Here is a 23,878-nt window from a genome sequence, read left to right on the forward strand (position 1 = left end):
CTGCAGGAAACGCGGTGAATCGCAAATAATCCCACTACTCAATTTCCCCCTCGCGTTCTTAGCTTAAAATTTTTTATTATGAATGAAAAATGTTAAGCTTACATTAAATAATTTTTTTGTTATCCACTTTTAATTTTAAAAAATGCATAAACGAAGAAAAAAACTAAACAGGAGATTAAAATGTATAGGTCGTTCACTCGTGGTTTTAAGTTTAAGTTATGAGTCTGAACATCATAATTCTGTTTTTTTTTCTTCATTATTTTGAATTTCGATGTAAAGCAAAATAACGCATCAAAAGAGGAATAATTATGAAGTTATGAAAAATGTCCAAGTTATACGTTTAAAATTCAAAACTATAAAATAATAATAAAAAATATAGCTTAATTACACAATAATTAAGACAATTTTAAAAGTTATTTTTTAAAAAATAATAAAATTCTGAGTATGATTTCAATATTCACAATTAGATTTAAAGTTATAGTCTAATAATTTAAATTGCAGAATTTTAGTGTCTTGAATGTGAAATGAAAAAGTTAAAATTACAAATTATTCTATTATGACATCTTGACATTATTCCTAAATGGCAGAAATTAGCCCATTTGCTGCTCGACAGGGTACCAGCCTGCTCTCAGCCCAGATTATCGCTGCCTGGCTCCCATTGTTGTAACCACCTCTCTACTCCATGGAGTCCTCTCAGACTGCGTCCTCCGCTCTGGAACGACTCACCTTTAACAACACCGCGCTGAAACGGCTCCCGGTAGATGTCCCCGCCGAGCCCTGCTCCAGGACTGTCCCGGGAGCGTGTTTCTCCCGTGTCGGCTCTCTTCATCCACTGCTCCGGCCCAGAATCGTAGCGCTGTCCCAGTCAGCTTTCTCTCTATTGGGCCTGAGAGCGCAAGACGTGCTGGACGACCCTCTCTCCCCGGAGTATTTGAGCGGATCCAGGCTGCTGCCTGGTTCCGAGCCGGCTGCGCACTGCTACTGCGGGCATCAGTTCGGGCTGTTCACGGGTCAGCTGGGTGATGGAGCGGTCATGTATCTGGGGGAGGTGGAGTCCGACACCCACGGACATTGGGAGATACAGGTGAAAGGTGCTGGAGTCACACCTTACTCCAGGTAGTTTTTTTTTAAAGTTATGTTTTGTTCTTTTATGTTAGTTGGTAGAATAGTGAGGTTAAAGGTGACCTTGGAGACCTTTCTAAGTCTTGCATGAATGTGAGGGAGAGCTGATTAAGAGCTTAGAACTGCTTGGTGCACACCTGATTTATTTCTCATTGGTTAACAGCTAATTTGACAGCATAAAACAGGCACCAACAATATTTTTTGCACATTTATCCACAGCTTTTTCTGCATTGGACTATTATGGCAACTTGCAAATCTATTCACATCTGTTATAACCTTTGGCATTTTGCCACATCCCATCCACTAACCTCATAGTATTTTGGTGGGACTTTTGTGGCAGACCAGCACAAGGTAGTGTGTAATTGTGAAGTGGAAAGAAAACAATCTATTCTTTTTAATGTGTTTAACTAAAATCAGAAAAACGTGAAATGCACTTGCTATCAGTCCTCTGAATGCACACTTTTCTTTGGCTGCAAGTATTTTAGGGTAAGTCTTATCCAGCTTTGCTCATCCACACACTGAAGTTCTCCTCCATAGGCTAGGAAAAATCAGCTCAAATTCAGTCCGAGGTGTACATTGCTTTTTAGGTTTTCAAGAATCTCCATCTATCGTCCCTAAAACTTCAGTTTTCTTGTTAAAAACAAATAATCTCCACAACATTACACTGCAAATTAAGAGTTATGGCATTGTGATAAGTACAGTGTTAACTTTTCCTGCACACAAAATTGTCAACATAGGCCTTAAAGATCTTCTTCCAGATATTTGCTGTGTCCTCAACATAGCTTGTGGTGATCTACCAAATGATGGTGTTCCTTCTGTAGTAATTTTCCTCTTTCCATTGTTTGTTGAAGGTCAGACTTGTGGAGCAGGCATCTTAATTGCCATCCTGATAACTGATTCTCTCACCTGATTTGTGAAACTCTCCAGCTCCTTCTGAGTTGTGATTACTGTTCTTCATGACCAACCTGTCAGTTTAGATGGATGTCTGTAGGTTTGGTAGGTTTGGCTTTGTGCCGTACTCTTCTGTTCCATAAAATCTAAAAAGATTGAGGATGGAGCATGACAAAATGTGGAATACTTCAAGAGGCAAAATTACTATTGACCTGTAAACAAACCTGTATTCCTGTGTTCCTTTCAGAGACGGTGATGGCAGGAAGGTGCTTCGCTCCAGCATCAGAGAGTTCCTATGCAGCGAAGCCATGTTTGCCCTGGGGATCCCCACCACCCGAGCAGCCTCCCTTGTTACCTCTGACCTCTACATCAGCAGAGATCCTCTCAACAATGGTGAACGGATTCCGGAGCGTTGCTCAGTTGTCATGCGTCTCGCCCCTTCCTTCATCAGGTTTTCTGACTTTCTTTGTAGATAACAAGCAAAATCTTACCTTCACCAAAAGCGGACGTGAATTCTGTCTGTGTCGTTTCTCTCTGTGTAAACCAATAGATTTGGCTCCTTTGAGATCTTCCTGGGCCGGGATGAATTCTCTGGCCTTCAGGGTCCCAGCGCGGGGCGCCATGACATCCGTGCTCAGCTGCTGGATTATGTGATTGAGAGTTTCTTACCACACGTTCTGCAGGCTCACCACAACAGGAAAGAAAGAAATCTCTCTTTTTTCAGAGAGGTAAGACCCCGTTGCATTCTTCTTCCAGGCTGCCTCATCTTCATGGCACTGCTTCTGATTTGTCCACCAGGTGACGATGCGGACGGCAAAGCTGGTGGCCCAGTGGCAGTGTGTTGGCTTTTGCCATGGCGTCCTCAACACAGACAATATGAGCATCCTGGGTCTGACTCTGGACTATGGGCCCTTTGGTTTCATGGACAGGTACCGTGGACATAATAAGGCTATCTATTGCCAGATTTACAAGATGTTATGTAAAGAATGAGAATGTGATGACTCACTGCAACAGTTTTCCAACTTCGTTAGACCAAAAGGGAAAAACCTGCAATGATTCTCTTTATTTATTTTGCCATTACCTCAGGCCTAACCCCAATGTTAGCCCCCCTTATACAGGGACAAACAGGGACATACCTGCTTGTCCTTGTAACGACAAGCAGGTATGGATGATGGTTCAATAGATACTTTCCTTCAACAAATTTATGTTTTTTAGTTGAATATAAGGACACATGGGGTTAAATGTGAAAAAACACTTCTAAAATGATTCACATGGTCCAATTCTTTCCATCACAAAAACCTGGGATTTTAATTTTGCACATCCACCTGCATCTGTCTGGCAGATTTGATCCAGATTTTGTCTGCAATGCCTCAGACAAAAGGAGGCGCTATTCGTACCAAGCGCAGCCCTCCGTGTGCCGCTGGAACCTGGCTCGTCTGGCCGAGGCGTTGGGCTCGGAGCTGAAGGCAGCGGATGCAGGAGCGGTGCTGGATGATTTCATGCCCACTTATGAGGCTTACTATCTGTGTGGCATGAGAAAAAAGTTGGGACTTGTGAGAAAAGAAGAGGCAGAGGACAGAGAAGTTGTGTCAGAGCTATTGCGGGTCATGCACAACACAGGTAAGAAAAAAAAATCCTCGAGATATAATCTTATAATGGTTTACGTGGAAATAATTGTACTCGGTTTTTTTTTATGCAGGGGCTGATTTCACCAACACTTTTCGCCTTCTGAGCCGGGTACCTTGGCCTGAGGGAGGAGATGATGAGAGGGCCACTGTGGGGCCAGTGGTGGACCTCATTCTAAAGCAGTGTGCCTCCATTGAGGAGTTAAAGGTGGCTAATAAGCCTACGATGGAGGACCGGTGAGAGGTGTATGGTGGATGAGTTTTCTCATGTTATTGTACAACACAATAAAATGATACTGAAGTGTGTACCAGCCCCACCGTATACTCTCATTGAATGTTCCACCACTGAACTTTTACAAATCAAGTCCTTTTTGTTAACTGATCTCTCTTTGTTTTCTTTAATGCCAGCATTTTGGAAAACAGTCTTACCAAGATAATGTGTAAGTTAATGATGTGATCTGAAACAGATCACACTAGAAAACATCAATTAGGCAGAACACAAAGACCATCAATGGGTGATGTGAGGGACAGAGATTTCCCTTTCTTCAAAAATACTTTAAAAATACCTCAATCAGTTGATTGTGGCATATTTAGTTCCAAGGAAACTTCATGCCTGGATGGCAGGATGTACAGATGACATCCTATTGTCTGGCCATTGCCTTCCTATGCAATTCCACTCGCTTCTCATCTCACTTCAGTATTCCATCTGGAATTTCCCCCACTGAGCTTTATTTCTATGTAGAATTTCAACTGGGCCGATCAGCAAACAGAAGGAGGACTTGTGAACAACGACATTGATTACCTGCACTGTTTTAGAATTGTAGTCCGCCTACATAAGATTGTAGTTTGGCAATGCTGGACTACAGTTCTGTTGACCATGTTTCCAAAAACTGAGCAATTAAAGTCAGAGCAATAGGAATGTTTTTGACATTTGACATTGCTTCAAAAGATGTCTTGAACCTACTCCCTATGGGGTTGTTTACAGCGCACGTAGTTTTCATTGAGCCGGTGCTCAATGAAAATTGAGCACCGGCTCAATGAAAATTGGCGATTTTACCCAGTCGCCAAATGTTAGCGACTGGGTAAAATCAGATCCAATCGTTCAAAACTTCAACAGAGTCCATGCCTTCAGCAAGCAATCATTTCTCAATAGTAAAGGGTCCAGACCCTCTGTACAAACCAAAGCATAGAACAAGGCTTTATAAGGCTTAGGTAATGATGTTTGGACGGCTGAATTGAATGATTGGGATGGGTTGCCTATAAGTTGCAACACTTTTAGGCTATTTCTGATTTACACTGTTCAGTCTCTCACTAAAATAGAACAGTGGTGAACAGACGACAGAGATAAGGGCTGCTAACACTTATGGGTACTTCCTATTCAACAGATCGGACAAGCTACTTGCTAGTGACTAGAACCTAGTGGGTTCTCTGATGCCTACCAGAAAATGTTAAGGGATGGTTTGAGTTGGAGCTGTTGACTTAGTCTCTTACTTCCTGGTTCTCAATCCAATCGAGCATCCATGTGATGTTCTGGGCAAACAAGTCTAATCCATAGTTGCTTCACCTTTGTATAATTTAGTAGAGTCCCTGCCAAAATGGGTCATACCTGTTTTGACAGACAAAGGGCAACCGATACATTATTAGAAAGCTGGCCATAATGTCATCCATAATCAGTGCACATGTACAATTTAATTATCAATTTAAAGACTCGAGCCAAGAAACTATATTTACAGTTTCTTTCCTTTTTAAACAACTTCTAACTTTCTTGTGTCATTTCTTCTTAGTGAACTGGCAATGATTCTGTCCATGGCACACACCAACCCAGTCATGTTCGGAATGGTAGCAGACAGGCCAGATGTGGCCCAGCAGCTGGAACTCATGGGCCGGCTAAAAGAGCTCCTTGAGACGGATCAAGAAGAGCTGAAAGAAAAACAGCGCGACGACTGGATCCGCTGGATTTGCCAATACAGGTCAGGGAAAATTACCCTGAAAAGCACATGTGTTGTCTGTCTGTTGCTCTCTGTCAGAATTGTAGAGTGTAAAAAATATTGGTCACATACAGGTTGGCTTTATTTTCAGAGTTTAGAACCATGTCACAACTCCTTTAAACAGTTGTTTTTCTTTTGCTGCTGGTATACCAGGAGGCGCTTAGCCCGGGAGTTTGATGGTACAAGGGACTTGCACCTTGTTAAGCAACAGAGGCTAAGAGTGATGAACAGCAGCAATCCACGTGTGGTTCTTCGCAACTATATTGCACAGAATGCTATTCAAGCAGCCGATAAAGGAGACTTCTCTGAGGTAAGACCAAAGCTGGAAAACCCCAAATCTCCCATTTGGTAACCAGGAGCAGTGAGATGTACTAACTGAGATGCTCAGTGACCAGGCTAACTGCTGTAAACAACGTAAGCCAGTAGCAATATATATATATATATATATATATATATATATATATATATATATATATATATATATATATATATATATATATATATATATATATATATATATATGATGTGATGAGAAAAATATCCAGTGCCTTGGAAAAGAAGTTCTGTCTTTCTGTTTGTTTTTTTTAGGTCACAGTTATTCATCTTTCTTGCGTCTTGTTTGACAGGTAAACAGAATTCTCAAAGTTCTGGAGGACCCGTACACGGACCCTGAGCCTTTGTGCCAACAACAAGATGGAGCAGGTGATGAAAAGGAGAAGCTGTTTGCTGATGGCTATGATGCTAAACCTCCTGCTTGGGCTCAAAAAATTTGCATCACTTGATCCACATAGAGCCTCCCTAAGCTGCTGCGAGAGAGAGAGCGAGAGAGAGATGTCTGTTTTCACGGCTGGAGTACAGCAAACAGTTTGCATGTCATATGTTTATGTTGCATCTAAAACATGACATTGATATGAGAGGAAAATTTACATCAGTCACCCAGTTACTTCCTCTCAGACTCCCTCTTCTGTTGCATAAAGGGAGGATGTTATTTTGTGGTGTGTTCCGCCATTCATTTTTGCACAGAATTAAGTTTTATCATATTGCAAGAATTTTTATTTGTAAACTCATATATATTATCAGAGTTTATATTAGAAAACATCTTCAAAATTATTGGCACCCCTGTATTAATGTGTACAAAGTCTTTAAACAAAGTCATATTTAATTTCAGAAACCTAATGTTACACCAATAAACTGAGAAAAATTATATTATTTTAATCATTTTGGCAATACTTCAAATAGAAACCATAAAATCTAAAAAAAAAATAAATAAAAAAAAAAGACATTAAAAAATCCACCAGATCTAGTTTTTCATCAAATGTCCATCATGGAAAACAACTGCTAAAAAGTGTAGTTGACAAAAACTAGATCTATGGAAACCAGGTCAGGCTTCCATACCAGGACTTTATTATTTAATGAATTCTGTCCTTATTCAAAATACCAGAAACCTGCCTGATGCCGCTTAGACTTTCAGTGAAAAGGCAAACACTACACAATGGTTTAGTGGAAGACAATGATTTATGTGGAAAAGAACCTTGTTCCCATTGTGAAGTACGGTGGAGGAACAATGATGCTGTGGGCCTGCTTCACCACCAAACATTCTGGGAACCCTATTAGAGTGGATAACTCCTTTAAATACCAGCAGTATTTCAGCAATGGTACTAACAAAGAAATTGTTCATATGGCATATAGTCACTGTATCATAAACAAATATATAACATATACACCAATGATGCCAATAAGTATGGAGGGAATTGTCAATTTAGCAATACTCTTCAAATACTGATTTTATAGACTGAATGGAATCAGGTGGAGTTGCACTGTTTCAGAGCCCATATTGACAAACGTACAACTTAATAATAATGCTAATGCGGATGAAGAATGACGGCTCAGATGACCAGTCACACAGTGACCTGTCTGAGCCTGAAGTTATGGGAACACACCAGAAACTCACACCTAAACGAAACAATCACTGGACTGAATTTCAGCCTGTAAAATGTTAAACTTTTGTTGCATGTGTTGTGAATGAAATGATTAGAGCAGCCTTCAATAAAAGCAGCTGTACGTAGCTGGTCTATCTGAACTCGATCTGTCTGGTTTGTGGTTTGTAAATAGTTTAGAGTTTCTTTGAAGTGTAAACAGTAGGACAAGGTATTTGTGAAAAGACCAAAGGTTTTCAATATGACCAACAGTAGTTTCCGAAAGTGGTACAAAACAATAGTGACCAACACCAAATAATAATAAAAGAAACTTAATTTATCTTTCAATTGCACCCCAAAAAAGGTTTATGTTGCTTTTATGCATGTGCAGTCAATAAGGAGTTAGGTAGGCTCAGAATAACATCAACTCACCTGTTTTGTATGGATCTGCGGTACGTTTTATATCACTATAATGTCTTATTTTTAATCGATTAAGAGGGAAGAAAAAGACAGGTTTCATCCAGAATGCCATTCCTCTGAGAACTGCCTGTGCCATGACCAAGGTTACAATAGCTGAAACTATTCATTACTCTTATCTAATAGTTCTTCAAACAGCAGTTTACAATAAACTGAAAAGCTATAGGGTAAAGGGTTCAAAGCTGAGTGAACTTATAAACAGTACTTTCTGTCTTTATCTTTATGATTCCGGGAATTGTTTCTCTAGGGGCTGGTTAAAGTACATATCACTACAATGTTTTTCTATTGTCCAGGCTGAACAAGTCATTGTGTTGTAATGAGGTATGACACCCACTTTAATTCACATCATCTAGATTTCTTAGATTAGTCTCTTTTTCTGTAAAGCAAACTCATCATAAAAACAATGTTCTGCCACAGTTTTACATTCATTCTCACCCACATACCACTGTGTTTATAGGTGCAGACTATAGGGAAAGACATTTGTTTTCCTCAAACAGTCCTTTTTAACTGATCACATGTCTGCGTCAGTTCAGCTGCGTCAGTTCAGCAGGAAATGAGAAGGATGATAATAGACACACTGTGGTTATATCATCTCAAAACTGAAAGTACTGCTGCATTTAAGACCTGCGTTGTTCTGAGGATGAACAGATAAGAATAAAAGATAAGCTGATCCGACGACTGGCTCAGAAGACAGACATGGCTAACGTAAAAGAACAACTCTTGGATATTTTTCTAGAACTTCTTGATGAAGATCTTCAGACTTTTCAGTGGTATCTTTACAGCGGCGACCTTGAAGGATTTGCAAATATACCAAAGTGTAAAGCTGACGGCTTGGACAGGCCGCGCACTGTGGATCTTGTGGTGCAAACATATGGTTATGATGGTGCTGTTAGGGTAACTGTGATCATACTGGAGAAAATGAAACAAAAACTTTATGCTGATCGACTAAAAGAGTTGTGCAGCAATGGTAAGCAAATGTGTTGGTGAATTTGTTTGCTAAAAAGTGTTGGTCAGTAAAACCTATTTTCTTATGTTGTGTTTTTATCAGGTAACAGCAGTAAAACAAGTGAAGGTAAGATGCTAACAAAAATCAACTCTCAATTGTCTTTGTTCATCTATGTTTGTACTTAAGTACAAAATTGTTCTTTCAACAGAAAGGGACCTCCTCGCAATCCAAGAGAGACTGAAAAGTACATTGAAGGAACAGTGTCTGAAAGTTTACGAGGGCAATGCAGGAGAAGGACAACGTATTTACCTAAAAGAAATCTACACAGAGATGCATGTGATAGCAGGAACCTGGGGAGGTTTAAGTGATGAGCGTGAGTTCAGACAGCAAAAGTCCAAGCAAATGGCAGTGGAAGAAACAATTAAAGTCCGAGATCTTTTCAAGCCCGATCAAGAAAGACAGATAAGGACTGTGCTTACTCAGGGTATACCTGGAATGGGTAAAACAGTCTGTGCACAGAAGTTCACTCTGAGCTGGGCAGAAGGAGAAGAACATCAGGACATCACCTTTCTCTTTCCGCTCCCTTTCAGGGAGTTGAATTCCTTCATGGGCGGGGGAGACTCTTCATTAATGGGCCTACTCCACTGGTTTTTCCCCCAGATAAAACCCATCGAGAAGCTATCAGACTCCAAAGTCCTCTTCATTTTCGATGGCCTTGATGAGAGTCTTCTCCCATTAAATTTCAAATACAACAAGGTTTTGAGAGACGAGACGGAGCCGGCCCCGCTCGATGTGCTGATCACAAATCTCATCACAGGAGATCTGCTCTGCAACGCATTCGTCTGGATCACATGTAGGCCTGCGGCGACGGGCAAAATTCCTCGAAAGTACATTGACCAGTGGACTGAAATCAAGGGCTTCACTGAAGACCGATGGCAGGAATACTTTAAGAAGCGTGTGAGTGACGATGCCCTCTCCCTTCGGATCATAGACCATGTGAAGTCATCAAAAAGCCTCTATGTAATGTGTCAAATACCAATTTTCTGCTGGATCACCGTCACTTTGATTAAGAGAATGCTGCATGAAGACGTGACCGGAAGATTGCCCAACACCCTGACTGAGATGTACGTGTATCTTCTTCTCTGTCAGACTGACCGGATGGCTGAAAGGCACTACCCCATGAGCGGTGATAACGTTTGTTTGAAGCTGGCAGAACTAGCGTTCCGTCAGCTGGAGCAGCGTAAACAGATCTTCTATGAGGCTGACCTGAAAGAGTGCCACATGGACATCAATGAGGCAACCACGTATTCAGGTGTTTGCACAGAGATGTTTCACATGGAGGTGGGAAGGGGACAAAAAGTTTTTAACTTTGTGCATTTGAGTATCCAGGAGTTTCTGGCAGCTGTGTTTGTACATTATTCATACATGCATAACAAGGAAAATGTTCTTCTGGGTCGTCTGGAAAGACTTTCCTCAAAACTGTGGAGAAAGTCTGTTTTTGACTTTCATAAATCTGCCATTGAAAAGGCTTTGAAAAGTCCAGATGGCCACTGGGATCTCTTCCTTCGCTTCCTTCTGGGCCTTTCGTTGAAGTCAAACCAGGAGCTCCTTTATGGTGTGCTGCATTTGGAAGCAGAAGGAGAAGAAGATGTGGCGAAAACCACACAGTTTATCAAAGAAATGATCAATGAAGAACCCGAATCAAAGCTCAACTTGTTCCACTGTCTGGGGGAGCTCAGAGATGAATCTCTGGTACAGGAGATTCAGGGCTTTGTAAGTTCTGGGAGGATTGGAAGCACACAGTTATCTTCGGCTCAATGGTCCGCTCTCACTTTTGAGCTAATGACATCAGATACTCTGGAGGAAACGTTTGACCTAAAGAAGTACTCAAGATCAGAAGAAGGGCTAGAGAAGCTGCTGGTTGTTATAACTTCCTCCACACATGCCCTGTAAGTTTACTTATAACATTCTTTTTGCCCGCTGGTTGTAAAGTCTCAGATTCAAAAACAAGTAGCATTTAGATGTAATGATGGGTATTCTCTTGCCTTCAGTTGAGCACCTTTTTATCCACAGTCAAACAAAAAGTAACCCCTGCTAACTGCTGCCTTTTTGTTCCTTTGAAGCCTAAATTATTGCAACCTCACTGAAAACTGCTGTCCATTGCTGGCCTCTGCCTTGAGCTCAACGTCCTCTCATCTGACAGATTTAGATTTGAGTAACAACAAGCTGAAGGATTCGGGAGTGCAGCTGCTTTCTGAAGGTCTACTGAGTCCACAATGCAAGCTGAAGAGTTTAAGGTCTTGTTATACGATTTTAACACAGAATTTCTGCAAAAACAGAGAAGCTTGGACAAGATCATTGTGACCACTACCTAAACATACTGTCCTAAAAGTGACAAAAAAAAAAACGCTTCATGAACTCCAAAATCATGGCTACGAGAACAGAATGACATGATTTTCTTCTTGTTGCCCTGGGAGACAAAGCATATTTCTCTGTTCTTGCAGAATATGCATTGCTCTTCACTTTATCCTTTATAAACTGGCTTCAGAGACTGTCAGCAGTTTGTAATTGAAACAGAACTCTGCACTTCCTTGTTTTTAGATTGCATGAATGCAAAGTGGAGGGTGGCTGCTGTGAGGCCTTGGCTGCTGCTCTTAACACAGAGTCAACACAACTGAGAGAGCTGGACCTGAGCGCTAATGACCTCCAGCACAGTGGAGTGACGGCCCTGAGTTTGGGACTGAGCGGCTGTCACTGCAAGATTGAGACGTTGAGGTTTGATCTGCTTCTTTCTGTCAAGAATCAAACATGTCTATGTTTTTTCAGTAAATTTGGACGTTATTTGCGTGACTCCAGTTGGGGGTACTCAAACAATCAACACATTGAAAATAATAATATATCAGATTGGCGCAAGGAAAAAGTATTCATGAAACAAAGTTGCAAAAAGGCATAATAACTCAAGAATCCATCTGAAATCTGTCACGATAAAGAAAGAAGTCTTCCCTCGATTGGCTTGTAAATGATGACCTATATAAAGGTTTTTTATAAACAAGACATCACAATAAGCACCTCATATTGAAAGCAAGCTTATGACTTTTACAATAGTATTGTTGCAAACATTCTTGTAGTTTCAAACATGTTCGAGTGAGCACACGAGTGGGCCATGAATATAGGAGCTTCTTCTTTAAACATGTCTTATTGTAGTGGAGTCAAATGACAGGAGTTTTCCAAATCCAAAGGACCACTCCAGAAAGACCTTGAATTGAACCAGTTTCTTGTACTGCTCCAAATCACCATGACAGACTTGACTGTTGAAGAAAAAGCACTTTGAATCTTCTTTGTAGTTTCAGGATTTGGAAAACCAGATGGAACTTTGCAAGAATATAGACATAATGGGTAAAAACGCTAATATTGTATTGAACTAATGACATGAAGGGAATTGTTTGGCACATCTTCTTAAAAAAAACACGTAAAGATAACGTCTGAAGATCAGACTACTATATAATAATGTGGTATTGCTGTTATATAATTAAAACAATAAATTGCGAAATTTTCTGGGAAACTTTTGATTAGTTTGAAAAATTAAACTAGGCTGAAATTTAAACCAAGACAACAGCCAGTGGTGGGCATCGCTAACTAAACAGTTAGCTGTGCTAACCCAAAAGCACTTTCATTAAGACTAGTTGTTTTGTATTGATTGTATTTCTTTCAATAAAGTTTTGACACACAAAAGAGAACAAGTGAGGAGGACATGGAACAGTACAAACAGTCTTCACGGATTTAAAATAAGAACACGAAAGTAAACATCTACTTAAAAAATTCTTAGCTTTAGATAATGAAAATTTCAAAACAGATGTTAAACTCTATTTAAACCACAGGTGTCAAACTCCAGTCCTCGAGGGCCACTGCCCTGCAACTTTTAGATGTGTCTCTGCAGCACCACACCTGAATAGAATAATTAGGTCGTTAGCAAGGCTCTGGAGAACTGATCTACACAAGAAGGAGGTAATTAAGTAATTTCATTCCAGTGTTTTGTTCCCGTTGCACATCTAAAAACTGCTGGACAGCGGCCCTTGAGGATTGGAGTTTGACACCCCTGATTTAAATCAAAGTTTACAAAACAACCAAAGAAATTAGCACCTCAGAATTTAAATTAATTAAGGGAAGCTAAGTTCGCTAAACGTTTTCAAATTTAGCAAAAATGCTACATTGCTATATGAAAACTCTGTTTCGCTGTTAGCGCTTTAGCAGAAGTGTGCCCACCATTAACAATGGTCCCAAACACATATCCAACGGAGCTCAACGAAATTTGCAACTGACTTTGAAGACAGAAAACAAAAAACTTAATGTTTCCAAGTAAATCATCTGACTTACTCCATGTCTATGCACATTTTTAACTTGTTTTTTGTGCTACTTTTTATGATTTCTATGTGTATGTGAATTGCTTGGCTTGTTATAAAAACATTTGGTTTTTCTAACTACTTTTTTTTTAACAGTTTAAGTCAGTGCAAACTGGGGGAGAGCTCCTGTGGAGCGTTAGCTTCAATCTTCAACTCAGACTCTTCTCAACTGAAATCTCTTGATTTGAGTAACAACAACCTGAAGGATGCTGGGGTGTCCAAGCTTGCTGATGGACTAACAAGTCCAAGTTGTAAACTAGAAATTCTGAGGTCAGTTGAAATTAATTCATAAATTTCAAGATATCACTTTTCTAAACTGGGACAGAAAATGTTTTTGTCTTGAAATAATAATCACTTATAAATGCAGTTGAAACCTACAAAAACCTATTTGAATGCAAAATGATTTTTTTTTAACATTAACTTGTTGTTTTTATTATGTTTATGACATTATTTCTCAAGTATAAGCTGTTGTTAAATTGTTTTCATTTCTCTTTTTCTTTGTTTTTGGTCAGACTCAGCTGCTGTGGCCTAACGCAGAAATCCTGTAGCTGCCTTAGTTCACCTCTCAGCTCAGACTCCAGCAAAGTCAAACATCTGGACCTGAGTGGGAACAGCCTTCAAGGTCCAGGTTTTGGTACACTGTGCTCCGGCCTCAAAAGTCAGCACTGCAGACTGGAAACTTTAATGTAAGTTTGTGCAGCTAGACTCGGTGGTTTATGTCATGCCAGATGTGGCGAAGTATTGTCTGTTTGACTTCTCTCCAATCATGACTCCTTAAAATGGAACTTTTTTTGTGATTCTCAACAAGCCTTTCTATGAACTACCTGCAGATTAAAAGAGTGCAGTCTTCAGAAATGCTGTGCTGACATCGCCTTAGTCCTGAGCACTAACAACTCCCACATGAAGGAGCTTGACCTGAGTGAGAATGACCTGGAGGACCTGGAAGTAGAGTTGCTCTCTAACGGAATAGCAAACCCAAACTGTGTCTTGGAAACCTTGAGGTAAGCGGTGCTTTCTGTCCCCAAAACAACCACAATATAGTTTTCAAACAAATCAAAGAAAGCATGAAAATGAGTCAGAATCTGTAATTTTAGAGTATAAAAAGTGTCTTGGATGACCCCTGTCTTGCAGCCTGTCGTTTTGCGGAGTCACCGTGAAAGGCTGTGCTCATCTGGCTTCAGCCCTGAGCTCCAACCCTTCCCACCTGAGGCAGCTGGACCTCAGCTACAATTATCTCCAGGACTCTGGAGTGGATCTGATCTCGGATCAGCGGGACGATCCACTTTGTAGACTAGAACATCTAAGGTAAGTGAACTTCAAGGATTGCAAAAATCTAGCTAAACAAATTCAAACTATTTGTGAAACCCATGGCGTACTCAAAATGTTTCTTTAGGTATGCAAGATGTCACACAGTTGACAGTTATATTGTCATGATCTGTAGTTGTTTGGACTTTTTCTACTACATTTCTACTTCCATCCTACTGCATTTGGCTCCTCAATATGTGCTTTCATGACATGTCGAGGACACAAATGCATAGAACATGAAAGATTTCTTTTTTGCTGCTTTATTTGATAAGCAGAAAATGTTCTCCACACAGGAAAATCTATGTGGATTTGAGTTTCTTTTAATACTTCTTTCTACAGTGTGGATCATAACGAGGAATGTTACCTGAAATCAACACTAAAAAATTGTAAGTTGTGAATATTTTTTTCCATTCCTTCTCCAGAGATTTTTTGTTTAGAAGTTGTGGCCATTTCAACTCCTCATTAAGTTTGGAAACATGACTGAAGTCTATTATGTTTGACTTTCAATGTTACCATTTGATGTATTTTATAGCATTGGAAAAGCCTGATTAGCTTCCGAAAACTTGTAAAGATCGTATAAGGTTGTCTAGGCGGCATCTGAAAAAACGTATAAAGATCTATCATGATGTCAGTTTTTACTCTTGTTTTGAGCTGATGTGGACCATTTACAGGTCTTGACTGCAACTTTATTCAGTCTGTTTGCTCAAAGCTTCAACTTGCTTTCCTGTCAATCTTTGGTGAAGTAAAGGCCACTAGAGACAAAAATATTTGACTGTTATATTTTTTTTCAATTTGATAGACAAAAATATATGTTTAAAGCTAATGCTATGTCTGAAGACATAGCCTATGTCTGAAGCATTAACTTCAGACATAGCACTGGCTATGTCTGAAGTTTGTTCCAGGCAACTGTGTCTACATATGGATATAAAATGAAAATAAAAAAGTAAAAATGGACAGTATGTTTTCCCTACTAGGCTACAATAGGATAGTGAGATAATGAAGTAACTAAGGAGGTCAAAGCAATGGGAAATATTAAGTGATTATGATGTATTTTTTGAAGAGAGAGATCCAGCTGACTAACACCTCTTCCTGTGTTTGATCACACCACAGACGTGGTGTGATCCTTGCAAGTTACTATTTGTTGTAAAACTAATGATTAAGCATTGCAATAATCAAAATTGCAAACCCAAATGGCTTTATTAAAAGGGAGAAATAATGGATAATCATAATGTCTTTAACGACATAAATGATTTGTCCAAAGTATGGCCAAAACTTGGCCTAATTACCATTATGGCAAAGGGTTAAGTCAGCAGTTAAAAAAATAAAACTTTCTTCTTTTCTACAGACTCCTGCATCCTGACCTTTGACGCAAACACAGCCTCTACGTCTCTATTTCTACACGACGGAGGTAAACAGGTGACGTGGGTCAGGGAGTCACAGCCGTACCCAAAACACCCCGAGAGGTTTGAAAGCGTCTCCCAGGTCCTGTGTCACCGAGGCCTTACCCAGCGACACTACTGGGAGGTGGAGTGGCGAGGACGCTGGGTGGACGTCGCCGTCGCCATGAGGGGAATCAGTCGCAGAGCGAACAGTCACGTGTCTGCGTTCGGCAAAACGGACCAGTCCTGGTGTCTGTTCTGCTCCGAAGATCACTACATCGCCGAGCATGACAGCGAGCGCGAGGAAATATCCGTACCCGCGTCTCGCTCTCGGAAGGTCGCGGTCTATCTGGACTGGCCTGGTGGCACCCTGTCCTTCTACAGGGTGTCTTCTGGGAGCCTCAAACATCTTCACACGTTCTACAGTAACTTCAGCGAGCCGCTCTACCCCGGGTTTGGGATGGAAGAGGACGACTGCTCTGTCATTATTCGTTCCAATTAGGATGCGTAGGAACGCGTTTGAGGTAACAGCAGATGCATTTCCATCGATCTTAAAAGCGCACAATTTGACATTTTGAAAATATATTTGCTGAATATAAACCTGCAAATTTAGAAAAAAAACAACCTTCTTTTTCAAAATAAAAGTTTCGCTGATGACGTGTTTTTTTTAAATTAGTATACTTTGCAAAACCGCAATGCAAACACTATTTTGCGTCACACAAGTCACAATATCATCAATAAGATTCTGCTACTGCCAGAGATGACGGAGAAGACGACAGGAAGTGGTAGGTGGAGGATGACGTGTCTGTTTTTTTAATGACTTTGGGTGAGCAAAGTTATTCACAACGGATTTTAATTGTGTTTCTTTTTTTTTATGGAAGTACCACAATTGCAAAATTGTGTTGTTTCAACATTAGTGGAATATCAACAAAGTTTTGCACACATTTGCAATAGAAACTGGCTGAAAGGTACCATTCATTAATAAAATCAATTTTTATTATGAATACAACACTTTTTGTCTCTATTCTAGTTTTGCTTTCTTTTGCCACAAACCGAAGACCTGAAAAGAAAACTGCGAAAACTAAAGGGGAAAAAGTGAAACAAAATACCATGTCAATATTATTTTGAGCCTCTCCAAGTTATTTGAGGCAGGGTATTTCCAGGCACAATCACTTGGTTCAGTACAACCAAACTTGGTCATGTTCACAGCCTGAGATTGTGTACTTTTTGTTCTGATATGGATTGTTTTTTTTTTTTGTCTTATCGGATCAAGCAAGTGTACTTCGCCACTCATACAAAATGTAGCTCAGAGTGTTCTACAGGACAGAAACTATGGGGATTCAGAAAATGTCATGAAAACAAGAAATATACCCTGAGAATCAAACTAAAATGTATAAAAGTCACAAGAAATTTGTTGTTAAGAAATGATAGAAATTAACTCATGAAATGAACACTGACTTATCTTGAAAGCTGCAGTAAATGTAACCTTTACAGTTATAATTTAAAAGAGCAGGTCACTGATGACCCAAGAGTAAAGATCAGTCAGTGTGTAACTGACCAGTAACATTTATCCTAGCTTTAGGTCTGAGTTCATAACGGCACCTAGATTTCCTGCAGGCTCTGTGGTTCCCATCCAAATACTTCATTTTGGGACAAAAATTAATGACCTCGGTTCCGTATTAAACCTGCAGTATTTCACCTTTACAAAAATATGTTTTTGTAACATTGTCACCATGTCATGACAGTGTAATGAGACAGATAAATCTAAAAAAATGTAGCTCCTCTGCCTTCTTCCTCTGTTACGTCAAATATGTCACGTGGTCAGAAACAACCAATCAGAGCCAGGAGGAGGGTTTTAGCGCTGTCAATCAACCTTGTGTACAGGATGTTAAATGTGTTAATGGCCGAGGAAAACTGTTTATCCGTCGTCATGGTGGATATACCAGCAAGACTTTGGATTCATGAGAGGCGTAGCTCGGGCAGGTGATTGTGGTGAACAAGCTCTAGCATAGGGAAGGGTGTGAGCGGCATGTACGTGAGAGTGATTGACATCACTAAGCCCCTCCTCCTGCCCCTGATTGATTGTGTCTGACATCCTGAAGATGGTGTATGATCACATGGGGGAGGCAGAGGAGCATGATTTTATTTTATTTTTTACAGTTTATCTGTTTCATGTTGTAGAGTCATAACATTTACATATTTAGCAAATGTGTAAAAAAATGACACTTTTATAAAGGTGCATACGGCTGCTGTGAGTTGGAGGAAATTCTGAGTCATTCACTGATGTGTACTGTGGACAGACTGTCTTAATACTGTAATAGACCATAATCATGTGGTGACAGAAACAGAAAGTTGTGAGTCATTATGACACGACTTGTAGTACCTGTAGTACTCCTCACTATGTTGCAGTTCTCTGTTTGTTTGCATTCTGCATTTACAGTAATAATAATAATATGTTTTATTTGTGTGGCGCTTTTCCCAACACTCCCTTTACAGAAATCAAGCAAAACTACAAACCGAAGCCTAAGTACATCAAACCAAATAATAAAAGGAGAACGTATAAATATTACATTAAAAAAGCACAGGATAAGCATAAAACAGGGCAATAGTCATATATTAAAAGCTGTTCTGAAAAGGTATGTTTTAAGATGTGATTTGAATGTGGATAGGTTTTCAAAAATAGAACAAAATAAATGACTTTGGGCTGCATCATAATCTGACTAGCAGATTATCTTCATTAAGAGCACATTCATGCTGTTAGTTATTAAAGATGAAATAAATGTGTCTCTCTCCGACAGGTCGACCCTGACCTGGTCATTTACAGTAAGAATTCCTCCCACACGGCTTTATCACTTCTTACCATGAGATCCACTGACCCGCAAAGTGGACTCAGACGTTATTCTTCCGATTGGATGACTGCCGAACGCAAGAATTCAGTGCATGCATATTCAAGAGAAAGTAAAGGGAGTGATATCATACACACAACCTTTTAGGTTTTGAAGAAAAACGCTCAGTTCGGAACAAGTGGACTTCGCGGCATTAATCTGTGTCGCTTGACCCGCTTCTTGACTAATGCATGCCTCTCTTGTTAGAATCGCCTGCAGGGTTGTTTACTTTGAAAGGAGTAGCTCGGCCAGGCAGGAAGAAGAAATGAGCGTGGAAGTGTTTCCAGACAGAAATACTGACAAGTCCTTGTTGAGAATTTGCGTAACGTGGTTCAAGAGGGCGGAGGATAACGGTTGTTTTCCTCCAGCCAAGCAGCGGAGCTTAGAGCTGCTGTTCTAACATCCTCCCACTAAGTATGACCTCACAGAGAGAGAGGGAAAAAAAAAGATGACACTTATGGGAAGTGGGGAAGGAGGTGTGGCAGTGGAGTCTGTTGTATAAAGGAGCTGGTTCTGTTGTACAGTGTGAGCTGGGGTGCAAGGTCCAACCGACATGCAGGTATGTATTAAACCAGGCACAGTTAGGCTGCAACACTACGTTAGTTAGAACATCTGTGCTTTTAGCCGTTTGTAAATGCTTAAAAATGAGAAAATGCTGCTTTTTAGAAAAGAAAAATAATAAAGATTATAACTGTTGATTCAAAAAAAAATGTCACTTTTAAACGCAGGTCAAAATGAAGAGTCTCGGTTATCGTGCTCTCATATTCACGCTTCTGTTGAGCTGCTCAGTCCAGGCTGCGGTAAATATGACTCAACTTTATTTGTGGGTTAAAACTTGTACTTATCTCTATTTAAATGATTAAACCTGTGTTTGTCATTCTCATAGAAAAAGCGGAAAGCCCTAAAATCTCAAGGTAAAAAAACCCAAAATGCTTATGATAGCAAGTTTATCATAACATACAAAGCCAGAAACTTTTTTTTTGGTCATCCTAATCTTTAATTCTGTGAACTTCAGGTACAGACTGCACACAGATCAGAAGTCAGTCTCCAGACGCCCCCAGTGGAATCTATGTAATCCAGCCTAAGGGAGTCAATACCCGCTTCAAGGTGACCGATTGAAGACATTTCTGCTTTTAATTGTAAATGATCTCAAACGGATTACTTGACACTGTTGTTTTCTGATTGCAATTGTACGTACTTTAAGATGATTAGCAGGTTTTAAGAGAAAACACACAAAAAAACTGTATTAAGTTTTCCATAATGATTCTAATTGGTAGGAAGTAGGCGACAGAACGGTGAGGTGCCAGCTACTACTTATGAGGTGCACAAGTTGAACTGTTTAACGCAGACAGAGTCCAATCAGAGGGTGGAGGCTTACTCCAAGTCAACATCTAGAGACAGAGAAGGAAGAGGCGTAGAGGAGGCGCTAAAGTTAAAACCAAACCATCAGAATGGGGAAGAAAGATAGTCTCAGCATCTTCCAAACTGCTGAGCTGCTAGGATTTTCACACACAGCCATTTCTGGAGCTGATAGAAAAAAGTAAAATGAAAAAAAAAAAAGATTAAAAAAATATCCAATATTGGTTGTTGAGGAGGTCAGGAAAGGTTGTTTTAAAGAACTGCTAGTTACAACAGATATATTTGGAAAATCAAATACCTCAGTAAACAGCAAAATCATCTTCAGAGTCTTGATTTCAGTTGCCTAACATTGAGATGTTCAGGATCAGAATTTGATATAAACGAGATAAAAGCATGAATCCATCCTGACTTGTACCAACAGTTCAAGCTTGAGGCGGCACATAAGTTAAATGCCACCGTCAACCTTAGTATTGTTCCAGATGACGTTGGTCATTTTCTGCAGTCATTTTAGGGACTGCTAGAACAATAATTAGAATTTCACAAAGTTCAAATCACCTCAGTTTGGTTTCTTGAACATAACAATGAGTTAGTTCACTGTGCTCTGAAGGGTACAATTAGAGATTCACATCATGAACGTGCAGCTGAGCAGTTTAAACCACCTGCGTGATGCTAATAGGTCAGTACGAGCCAATGTTGTAGACATTTTGTTGAATCAAAAGAGAGGTAGAAAGCCGGGAAGGTTGTTTTTTTTAACTCAGTTTTTGGTAGATGTATGTAATAAAGTGGTTCTATATTGTGTTTGGGCCCTTTAATGATTCTGTTCAGACTGGAAGTCTGCCTGGGTCCAAGGGACCCGACTGGGTTGCATAAAACCAAACAGCAACTGCAGAACTAGTTGAGCAGCCTCATAGGTGCAACCAGTTTATAACCAGGTTGAATAAAAGTGGTGTTATATTTTCATATCATAATCTGTCATTTTATCAGGGGTGTGGACACTTTTGACAGCTAATGTGTTGATTGCGGTTTTTCCTTTTCAGGTGTACTGTGAGATGAACTCAGATGGAGGCTGGACGGTGTTTCAGAGGCGCAGTGGAGGCTCCGTGTCTTTCGACAGAAAATGGGCAGCATATAAGAATGGATTTGGAAACCTGACACGTATGTGAACTGCATGTTATTTGGGGATTTAGTTAAATATTGGGGGACAACTCGAGAACAAACGTAAAAGTTAAACCCAGCATATTATGCTTTGAGTAGGTTTTTGGATTTTTAGTAGGAGGTTCAGCTTTACATAACTGGTGCAAACCTGTGAGAAAACCCCCAAGCATTTTGGTATTTGTGCTGTGTTTAACCCCTTAGAGGATCACTGGCTGGGACTGAGGAAGGTTTTCACATTGACAAAGAACCAGTCCAAGAAGTGGACCTTGAGGGTGGACCTGTGGGACCACGAAGGTGGCACTGCTTTTGCCGAGTACAAGAACTTCAGACTGGGAAATGAGAAAACGGCTTTCAAACTCCACGTTGGGAAATACAGCGGAGACGCAGGTACGCAAGTATTCTGTCTATCATCTGATAAACATTGATTGAACCTCTTAACATCTAGTTTTTTTGTAATCATTGTGCAAGATTTGATGAAACATTTAACATTTGAAGTACACTTCCTTCCAACACCCCGCCCTTTGTAAGGGTCTTGCAGTGTTGGCTGCGAGAGTGGACACAGCTTTTTCTCTTTAAAAACCCATCCAATTATATTAGGGCATTTGTCTGTTTACTGTATCCCTCAATGATCTACACCCACTAATCTGTTCAAGGTTGCAAGGGGGCTGGTACCTATCTCCAGCAGCCATTGGAAAAGAGGCGGGGTACACCTTTTACAGGTTACCAAAATGCAAGAGTCACAAAGGAAACATTTTTGAATGAATTGGAAGAGTTGATCACCAGGATTTGCCAAAAGTCCATTTTGTTAGCTGCAAAGGCACTTGGCAGTGTGGGGATCGTGAAAAAATAGATTTCTTGTCATTGTTTGATATGCTTTGGCACTGAAACTTGAGACATGCCTTGCTGCAAGAAGACCTTGGTTCCTATTCCTGGCCTGGGGTCTTTCTGCATGGAGTTTGCATGTTCTTCCTGTATGAGTGGGTTCTCTCCAGGTACTCCGGCTTCCTCCCACAGTCCAAAAACATGACTGTCAGATTAATTGGTCTCTAAATTGTCCTTAGGTGTGAATGTGGGTGTGCATGGCTGTTTGCCCTATTTTTCTCTGTTGCCCTGTGATGGTCTGGCAAACTGTGCATGATGTACCTCATCTCTCACCCAATGAGAACTGAAGATAGGCACCAGTCCTCCTGGAGACCTTGCAAGGATAAGCCTTTTTAGATTACAGATGGACATTCTTGCGTAAATTAACAATTTCTGTTTAACAAGTAATGAATCACCCTAACAATCTATAGCTATGCTTAATTTATCTTGGTTTGGGCTTTTAGACAAACACTGCAATTCAAAGAATCTCAACAATCCTAAAAATTCCTTGTCTCCAATTTCATATGGATCCAACCAATTGAAATTTTGCAAAGAAAGCAAGATTTCAGTGCGTTCTACAGAAACCCTTTGAAAGATACTCTCCTAAGAAAAACTCTTCTCTACCCAAAAGGTGACGCCATCCGTGGAGCCTATCAGGGCATTGACCAGAACGGCTTTGGCTTCAGCACCGTCGACCGCGACAATGACGGCTGCTCCCCGTGCCTCTTCGGAGACATTGCTGAAACAAAATGCTCCCTTTCAGAAGGAGGCGGTTGGTGGTACAGCCGGTGCGGCTCTGCCAGTCTGAACGGTAACTGGCACCCTTCTGGGGAACACACCGGCTGGGCTTCTGGTCTCCACTGGCTCACCTGGAAACCACCCGCCCCTTATTCAGCCAAAGCCACAAGAATGATGATCAAATCCATGTGAGGGAGAAAGTAGGAACCTTGGCCTTCATTTTTGATCCATGGCTGATGTCATGATATGTTACTTCAAAATCACACTATGATGTTACATCTTTCTATTGGTTACAGTCAAATTTGCTTCTCTGTTTTACTTTTATACTCATATAGTTTTACTTTTTATTATTTTTCTTTTACTTTGCAGTTCAGTTGAATGTCATCAACATAGTTTGTTTCTTGACTGATGTATTTCACCTGGAAGTTGAAGTATTTTGGAAATAAATTCTCACAATTTGGAGAAATGTCATTTGTTTTTATTCTGTATTTATATGCATAGGACTTTCTGTATGAGAAAGCCGCTACGAGTTCAATCCATCTATTGTTTGTAAAATCACACACCTCATCAAGAAATTTATTAAACAACACAATAACTGACATAGACTGAGAGCTTTTAGCCATTCATTCCTTAAATCAGTTGGTCCCACCACCTGTTAATTGTGTTAATAATTGCCCTTGGCACCTACTGGTAGTTGTTCATAGCCAAACCAAGCCTATTATCGCACAACAGCATTTTAGGCATGTGTAAAATGTTGTTGCATCTTTGTAAGAAATTCTTTTGTAGTTAAAATTGTGTTAAATTTGTCTTTTTTAGCATTGGAGTTTTGGC

The 23,878-nt window shown here is 40.2% G+C and overlaps 2 protein-coding genes across 4 annotated transcripts; both read left to right on the plus strand.

Annotated features, from left to right (window-relative positions):
- The first annotated feature begins 606 nt into the window (after positions 1-606).
- Positions 607-16,715, plus strand: selenoo2 (selenoprotein O2). 3 transcript variants are annotated; one of them, XM_081603809.1, is made up of 20 exons: positions 908-1,116; positions 2,261-2,464; positions 2,564-2,741; positions 2,812-2,942; positions 3,356-3,633; positions 3,713-3,846; positions 4,047-4,078; positions 5,423-5,608; positions 5,780-5,936; positions 6,253-6,328; positions 9,068-9,091; positions 9,174-10,914; positions 11,089-11,262; positions 11,567-11,740; positions 13,462-13,635; positions 13,878-14,051; positions 14,196-14,366; positions 14,497-14,670; positions 15,010-15,056; positions 16,016-16,715. In XM_081603809.1, the coding sequence occupies exons 1-20, from the start codon at positions 1,034-1,036 to the stop codon at positions 16,549-16,551; spliced, it is 4,848 nt and encodes a 1,615-aa protein (XP_081459935.1). In that variant the 5' UTR covers positions 908-1,033; the 3' UTR covers positions 16,552-16,715. The 3 variants fall into 3 exon arrangements, 2 of the variants coding, with proteins under 2 accessions (XP_008399540.2, XP_081459935.1); XM_008401318.3 differs by lacking the exon at positions 4,047-4,078 and having other exon boundaries at positions 607-1,116; positions 3,713-3,875; XR_014086008.1 differs by lacking the exons at positions 4,047-4,078; positions 13,462-13,635; positions 13,878-14,051; ... (2 more) ...; positions 15,010-15,056; positions 16,016-16,715 and having other exon boundaries at positions 608-1,116; positions 3,713-3,875; positions 11,169-11,262; positions 11,567-11,688.
- A 2,643-nt stretch (positions 16,716-19,358) lies between these two features.
- Positions 19,359-23,518, plus strand: LOC103459605 (angiopoietin-related protein 5-like). The gene is made up of 7 exons (XM_008401317.3): positions 19,359-19,493; positions 19,663-19,734; positions 19,821-19,848; positions 19,950-20,041; positions 21,331-21,448; positions 21,650-21,835; positions 22,941-23,518. Exons 1-7 carry the CDS (start codon positions 19,488-19,490, stop codon positions 23,237-23,239), a joined length of 801 nt encoding a protein of 266 aa, XP_008399539.2. The 5' UTR covers positions 19,359-19,487; the 3' UTR covers positions 23,240-23,518.
- Positions 23,519-23,878: the final 360 nt, after the last annotated feature.

This window comes from Poecilia reticulata, chromosome 23 (genome assembly GCF_904066995.2).
Source record: "Poecilia reticulata chromosome 23, P_reticulata-male-v2, whole genome shotgun sequence".
Lineage (NCBI taxonomy): Eukaryota > Metazoa > Chordata > Actinopteri > Cyprinodontiformes > Poeciliidae > Poecilia > Poecilia reticulata.

What these genes read in the sequence shown, in the direction of transcription:
- selenoo2 (XM_008401318.3), top strand. Translation starts at nt 683, where the DNA reads ATGGAGTCCTCTCAGACTGCGTCCTCCGCTCTGGAACGACTCACCTTT. An exon ending in CCCTTTGGTTTCATGGACAG is followed by an intron (nt 2,943 to 3,355) that starts GTACCGTGGACA and finishes TCTGTCTGGCAG; the next exon opens with ATTTGATCCAGATTTTGTCT. An exon ending in CCAACAACAAGATGGAGCAG is followed by an intron (nt 6,329 to 9,067) that starts GTGATGAAAAGG and finishes TGTTTTTATCAG; the next exon opens with GTAACAGCAGTAAAACAAGT.
- LOC103459605 (XM_008401317.3), top strand. An exon ending in GCTGCTCAGTCCAGGCTGCG is followed by an intron (nt 19,735 to 19,820) that starts GTAAATATGACT and finishes TCATTCTCATAG; the next exon opens with AAAAAGCGGAAAGCCCTAAA. An exon ending in GAAATACAGCGGAGACGCAG is followed by an intron (nt 21,836 to 22,940) that starts GTACGCAAGTAT and finishes TCTACCCAAAAG; the next exon opens with GTGACGCCATCCGTGGAGCC.